At 41.7% G+C, this 7,144-nt stretch overlaps 1 protein-coding gene across 1 annotated transcript; it reads right to left on the bottom strand.

The window, feature by feature from the left end:
- Nucleotides 1–2,750: 2,750 nt before the first annotated feature.
- On the bottom strand, nt 2,751–5,203 carry LOC118367416 (sclerostin domain-containing protein 1). The gene is made up of 2 exons (XM_035750872.2): nt 4,865–5,203; nt 2,751–3,780 (listed from the first exon to the last, which is right to left on the bottom strand). The coding sequence occupies exons 1-2, from the start codon at nt 5,070–5,072 to the stop codon at nt 3,332–3,334; spliced, it is 657 nt and encodes a 218-aa protein (XP_035606765.1). The 5' UTR covers nt 5,073–5,203; the 3' UTR covers nt 2,751–3,331.
- Nucleotides 5,204–7,144: the final 1,941 nt, after the last annotated feature.

Below are 7,144 nucleotides of genomic sequence, written 5' to 3'. Positions count from 1 at the left end.
AGACTAGTGATTGATTCGATTTGCGCCGTCGAGGAAGCCCCATACGAGCTATAAGTCACTGATGTTATCTGTGAGGTCTTTGCTGATGTTCTCAAGATTTCGATATCATCATATCTACTATGTATTTGTGGTTATTTATGACTTTCATGCCTTTTAAAATGTTGACTGCTTGATGCAATTGAGCATACATTTACATTTTAGTCATTTAGTAGATGGTCTTATCCAGAGCGATTTACATGAGCAATTGGGGTTAAGTGTCTTGCTCAGGGGCACATTGAGAGATTTTACACCTAGTCAGCTCAGGGTTTTGAACAAACAACCTTTCAGTTACTGGGCCAACACTCTTAACTGCCAGGCTACCCACCACATATTCATTTATTCAAGATTGCTTGATCTGGTGCAACTGTATAACTAGTGGGATATGATAATTGTATGTGTAGGCCTATACGATATGGGATTACTTCACCTACAGTTGAAGTCAGAAGTTTACATACACTTAGGTTGGAGTCATTAAAACTCGATTTCAACTACTCCACCAGTTTCTTGTTAACAAACTATAGTTTTGGAAAGTCGGGTTAGGACATCTATTGCCAGCAGCATAGCTTCTGAAGCTAAGCAGGGTTGGTCCTGGTCAGTTCCTGGATGGGAGACCAGATGCTGCTGGAAGTGGTGTTGGAGGGCCAGTAGGAGGCACTCTTTCCTCTGGTCTAAAAAATGATTGGGGACACTGCCCTGTGTAGGGTGCTGTCTTTCAGATGGGATGTTAAACGGGTGTCCTGACTCTCTGAGGTCATTAAAGATCCCATGGCACTTATCGTAAGAGTATGGGTGTTAACCCTGGTGTCCTGGCTAAATTCAGAATCTGACCATCATGGTCACCTAATAATCCCCACTGGCTCATTAATCCCCCTCCTCTCCCCTGTAACTATTCCCTGGGTCGTTGCTGCAAATGAGAACGTGTTCTCAGTCGACTTACCTGGTAAAATAAATCTACTTTGTGCATGACACAAGTCATTTTTCCAACTTATAATTCACTGCATCACATTTCCAGTGGGTCAGAAGTTTACATACACTAAGTTGACTGTGCATTTAAACAGCTTGGAAAATTCCAGAAAATGATGTAATGGATTTAGAAGCTTCTGATAGGCTATTTGATATCATTTGAATCAATTGGAGGTGTACCTGTGGATGTATTTCAAGGCCTACCTTCAAACTCAGTGCCTCTTTGCTTGACATCATGGGAAAATCCAAATAAATCAGCCAAGACCTCAGAAAAAAAATTGTAGACGTCCACAAGTCTGGTTCATCCTTGGGAGCAATTTCCAAATGCCTGAAGGTACCACTTTCATCTCTACAAACAATAGTACGCAAGTATAAACATCATGGGGACCACGCAGTCATTTTACCGCTCAGGAAGGAGACGCGTTCTGTCTCCTAGAGATGAACGCACTTTGGTACGAAAAGTGCAAATCAATCCCAGAACAAAGCAAAGGACCTTGAGAAGATGCTGAAGGAAACAGGTACAAAAGTATCTATATCCACAGTAAAACGAGTCCTATATCGACATAACCTGAAAAGCAGCCATAAAAAAGCCAGACTACAGATTGCAACTGCACATGGGGGGGACAAAGATTGTACTTTTTGGAGAAATGTCCTCAGGTCTGATGAAACAAAAATAGAACTGTTTGGCCATAATGACCATCGTTATGTTTGGAGGAAAAAGAGGGAGGCTTGCAAGCCGAAGAACACCATCCCATCTGTGAAGCACGGGAGTGGCAGCATCATGTTGTGGGGGTGCTTTGCTGCAGGAGGGACTAGTGCACTTCACAAAATAGATGGTGCCATGAAGAAGAAAAGTGATGTGGATATATTGAAGCAACATCTCAAGACATCAGTCAGGAAATTAAAGCTTGGTCACAAATGGGTCTTCCAAATGGACAATGACCCCAAGCATACTTCCAAAGTTGTGGCAAAATGGCTTCAAGACAACAAAGTAAGCGTATTGGAATGGCCATCACAAAGCCCTGACCTCAATCCTATAGAACATTTGTGGGACGAACTGAAAAAGCGTCTGCAAGCAAGGAGGCCTACAAACCTGACTCATTTAAACCAGCTCTGTCAGGAGGAATGGGCCGAAATTCACCCAACTTATTGTGGGAAGCTTGTGGAAGGCTACCCGAAAACATTTGACCCAAGTGAAACAATTTAAAGGCAATGCTACCAAATACTAATTGAGTGTATGTAAACTTCTGACCCACTGGGAATGTGATGAAAGAAATAAAAGCTGAAATAACTCTCTCAACTATTATTCTGACATTTCATTCTTAAAATAAAGTGGGGATAATAACTGATCTAAGACAGGGAATTTTTACTGGGATTAAATGTCAGGAATTGTGGAAAAAATGAGTTTAAATGTATTTGGCTAAGGTGTATGTAAACTTCGACTTCAACTGTACATGCGTCAACATTGAAATGCCATCTAGTGTTCCATAGAACAATTTGGGGTAGGCCTACATATTTGTAGGTGGTCGACATGCACTGCCACCCAAGATATATTTCAAACTAAATTACTATGTGTAAGTAGCCTGCCACAGGACATGGACTTACATCAATGAAACAAGAACTTGAAAATGGCCCCAGGACATAAAATAATTGCAGGGGGAACATCAATAAAGTATGCAAAATATAATACTGGGTAATAGTCCATTTTAAAAGTGGTAATTTAAGAATCAACATACAATAAGGGGAAATTTGGGTTAACATGTTTTATTAAAATGAAAGCATGAGCAATGACAGATTTTTGCAAAATATGTGTGATGCATATTAAAAGGTTTAGCAAATGAATAGCAATACAACATATATATTACATCATATACATCTTACCGAAAACATTTATACATATGTTATCATACTTCAGAGGACATGTGATATCATATTATATATGTACACATATTTACATTGTGTTGTGTATTTTTGGTGCTTTTGTGTTGAGAATCCCTTTTCATGCAGAGCTTATTTTATTACATTATATTGGCTGTAAAACTGTTTGTATAATGGAGTTATGAGCAGGTTTACATTGTCATACAAGAACTTAAACGATGCGAGTTATCTTAAGGTTCCAGACAGTTCTATTGGTCATGATGACCCCATTTAGGTTAATTTCATTTTATTAGCTAATGACTCAATGGTGCCCATTGGCCCTTAGATGTAGCAAGCAACCAATGCCATTCGCTTTTACAAAGTCACTTTCAGTGGTCCTCCTCACAACAAGCCAGTCCCAATAAAGAGATAATCCAAGACCACAGTCACAGAGGCATTCTGCAGTCATGCCTTAGGGCTCTGCTTCATGCCAATTCTCATTTAGCTTAATCTTCCCTAGCCTCCTTTTGGCTTTGGCTTTGTGTTTGTGGAGAAGCTGGGGCCGAGACAAGGCAGGCTCCTCAAACTTCATATGGCTCGACTCGTTGTGTTGCCGGGAGTACCTCTTACACTTGCATGAGGTGACCACGGTGATTTTATACGTTCTTGTGCTGCCGTCCTGGCACTGCAGCTGGATGCGTTGGGTGCGCGTCTTGTCGTTGACGCAGCGCCAGTCCTGACTGTTCCTCCGGCTCCAGAACTTTCTGCCGTAGCCGCCGCCAATCCAGTTGGGAAGCATCTGAGCGGGGAGGCACTCGCCAGCACATACTAGTTCCTTTATGGGGTTGATGCTTGTGCATTGGCCATCGGAGATGTACTTGGTGGACCTCAGCTCTCTACAGCCAACTTGGCTTCTCTGGTCTGTGAAAGAGAGAAACAGAAAAACGATGAGAATCAAACCACTTTGAAGATTAAAAATGTTATTTTGTGGACACAAACAATTTGGTTTCACTTTGAATCCTACTGCAGGTAACATAAAGGGTTTTCGATCAGAAAACCTTACAAACACAGCCATCTATTTGGTTCATTTGGAGGTTTTTGGCACAGACTGTAAGCCTATACTGGTTACTGGCTTGTAGGGAGGAAATGGTGCATTGCACTTGCATGAGAGGAAGGGCTTTAGTGTTCTGAGCTATGTCAATGGAGCTGGCTTTCTTGTAGGATTATCAGCGGGCAACTGGTAGGACTATCAGCACTGTTCTGCTCCAGGCTACAGTTCCTCACTCTCCCTGTAATCCAAGCCAGGGCCCCATTCACAGACTGCCATACACCTCTGTGACAATGTGCCCCCTTCTCTATGACAAAGTTTGATGAATGAAGAGAGGAGAGGCTCCCTTTCTCTCCTTCATGCTCGGGGTCCTGAGAGAGCTCAAGTCAAACACCGCCACAATCACAGACTTCCTGTGTATAGGAACACACCTCCATTCAGTGGCGCCGACACACGATCACTCCCCAAGCGCTAGCCTGGCTGCCCTGGGTGACTCATCTCTGCTGCCCTGCTTGGACACCTGCCAGGAGTGTGTGTGTGTGTGTGTGTGTGTGTGTGTGTGTGTGTGTGTGTGTGTGTGTGTGTGTGTGTGTGTGTGTGTGTGTGTGTGTGTGTGTGTGTGTGTAAGATCATTGTGCCAAGCTTTGCCTGGTCTCACTCAGTGGGGGCATCTGATACTGTCTCTGGAGAGTGTCACTACTTAGCTACTGACCAGAGCTAATCATATGTCATTTTAGCAGTTACATTAAGAATGTAGTGTATTAATTTCAAATATAATTTAGAGAACACCATCTCAACAACCTAATTGTAGAAGCCTCTATAAACCTGCTTGCGCTGGAAAAAAAAAATATGTCTATGCACTTGTCTTGAGAAATAAATTAAAACTTAAAAGTAAATCAGTTAAAAACAACGCACAATTTCTCAATGTTTTGATAAAGAATACTGAACAATACTCACCAACTCTATCGTTCCCAGCAGTATTTCCCGCGCCTCTCCCGCCGTTTCTTGCCCGATTTAAAGAGACGTTGCTCCGGGCATCTTGCACAGGAGTATCCACGTGCGAGTATAGGATCTCCGTAGCATCATTATTGAACGCCTGGCAACTCCTCACAAGAATAGAAAACAAGAATACAAGGTGGCACGCCTTGCATGCGCTCAAGTGCATATTTGCTTCTGGGAATTTAGGGAATAAGCAGATCCCGTGTCAGGTAAATTGATTCTGTGCCTCTGATGTCTGCGGCAGAGATACTACGTTCTGAGCTTGTTTTATATAGGCCTGCCCGAGTCTAGTTTTGGCAACCGCTCAGGTGCACATCATGGGATCTCTTGACTGAAGCCTGGGCGTATAACTGGATAACCACGCCCATGTGTCTGTGCGCTAGAGAGCCAGTGCGTCTAAAACATCTGGAGTGATCCTGTTCCTGTCTCTCCAATTGATGGGATTTGGTGCTATTGCGTAATTTGCGCTTCTTAAGATCGCAATCTATTCATCACATTTAATCTATTCAAAATTATAGAAGAACCCTCCACTTTTGGTCTCTGCAGTAATGTGTTCTTCTTCTGTTAAATGTTGTTTTATATATTTTTTTATATATATTCCCTCATTTAATCATCTTCCATGTTCTGACATGCAATCTCACCTATTCTTCTTAATTCAAAAATGAAAGCTGATACGGTCTGTGTAATTTGTTTTCGGTCTCTGTCATTCTCTTCCTCTCGACCTCTCAATCCCTTGTCATTTTTATACCTAATGATTGGAGTGCCTAGACTAACTGGAGTCTTTGTGTGTGCGCAACTCATGGCAAGGAGAGATATAATTACTTCTGTGGGAGCATTCACTTCAGCCTTGTCTTCCAGATTTGAAAAGAAGTGTCACACATAGACACTAATTGTTGCTTATGTGAATGAAATCTGATACACTTTTGTTCAGTGTCATTATCATATGAACCTTAAATATAGGGCCCTCCTTCCTCCTGTGTAGAATACCACAAAGCATTGAAAACAAAGCAGATTACTGTATCTTGTGATATAATATCTGCCTGAATACATGTAAAGGTGAAGCCATAATATATTGTTTGTACTATTGTTGATTTTGTAACTAACGACCTTGTCTCTTTCTTTAATGCAAGGCATATTTCACTAAAAGGTTCTTTCACCTACCTCACTTCCGCCACAAAATAAAGACAATCATACCATTTTATCCCAGGAGACTAGTAATACATGGATGGCTTTCCCATCTACAGTCCTTTAGGTGATGGGGTGAATGGTGCAGAAGTTCATACGATATACCACTGTCATGTTTCTCCTATCTAAAGGAGCAGAAAGCTGAGACAGCACCGTCTGTAGGTGTCCAGACCATGGAGACAGTGACATATAGGAGTAGATCAGGTGACAGAATCCTGTGAGAAGTAAAGGGACAGGCACACAATCCCACACACATTCCTGCATGCACAAATATGCACACACACACACACACACACAGTGAGTTATTAACATAACGACAAGCAACATGACAGGAGTGTGTGTATTGGCAAGAAGGGACCCTCATGTGGTAATAGGAGGGGGGAGGACTAGAGAGGGACAACATGGGAACAAAGCCAAGAGAAAAAGTTCATGGGTGTGTAGAATTCACTATGAATCCCCAAGGAATCCCACTGTATAAATGCAGACAATGGATTTGTTTCTTATGCTAGAGAGAGCTGTTCCCAGTTTGCCTTTAGCCACCAGATTCAAGGTACTGATTTCATTTTCCCAATTGTATATTATAATTGATATGAATTATTATGTCAAAATTGTGAAACATCCCAGTTTACTGTGAAGAATAGAATTGTGAACTTGGGCTACAATTCAGTAATAGGCCCACGATAATGTAATTAAATAAGTGCATGCAATTCAGGGAAACCTTTGTCACCCTGTAGTCAATACACTAGGTAGAGATAGTATGCCATCTACTGACCAGTCATTGCCATTGTTGAAGGAACGCAATTGCAGCACGAGTAATAATGTCATATCATGAACGTTAAAATAATAATAATAATAAATAAAACAATATCATGATTGTTATCATTTAGCCTCACATTACACCAAAATGTATCAATTATTGGCACGACAATGTCACATGGAGCTGTTAAGAGAGCAGAAACAGGCTGGCACCCAGGCTACAGTCCTTACTGTATGTTTTCCATTCCTAGACGCCCTGGGACACCTGACCTTTCATTGGGTTCTTCTTCTGCACAA

The sequence above is a fragment of the Oncorhynchus keta genome, chromosome 34 (assembly GCF_023373465.1).
Source record: "Oncorhynchus keta strain PuntledgeMale-10-30-2019 chromosome 34, Oket_V2, whole genome shotgun sequence".
Classification (NCBI taxonomy): domain Eukaryota; kingdom Metazoa; phylum Chordata; class Actinopteri; order Salmoniformes; family Salmonidae; genus Oncorhynchus; species Oncorhynchus keta.
This window is presented reverse-complemented; position numbering and strand designations above follow the sequence as displayed.

Excerpts from the sequence above, each read along its gene's own strand:
- LOC118367416 (XM_035750872.2), bottom strand. The coding sequence starts at position 5,072 with ATGCACTTGAGCGCATGCAAGGCGTGCCACCTTGTATTCTTGTTTTCT. Across the intron at positions 3,781-4,864 it reads TGCTGGGAACGATAGAGTTG|ACCAGAGAAGCCAAGTTGGC; the intron begins GTGAGTATTGTT and ends TCTCTTTCACAG.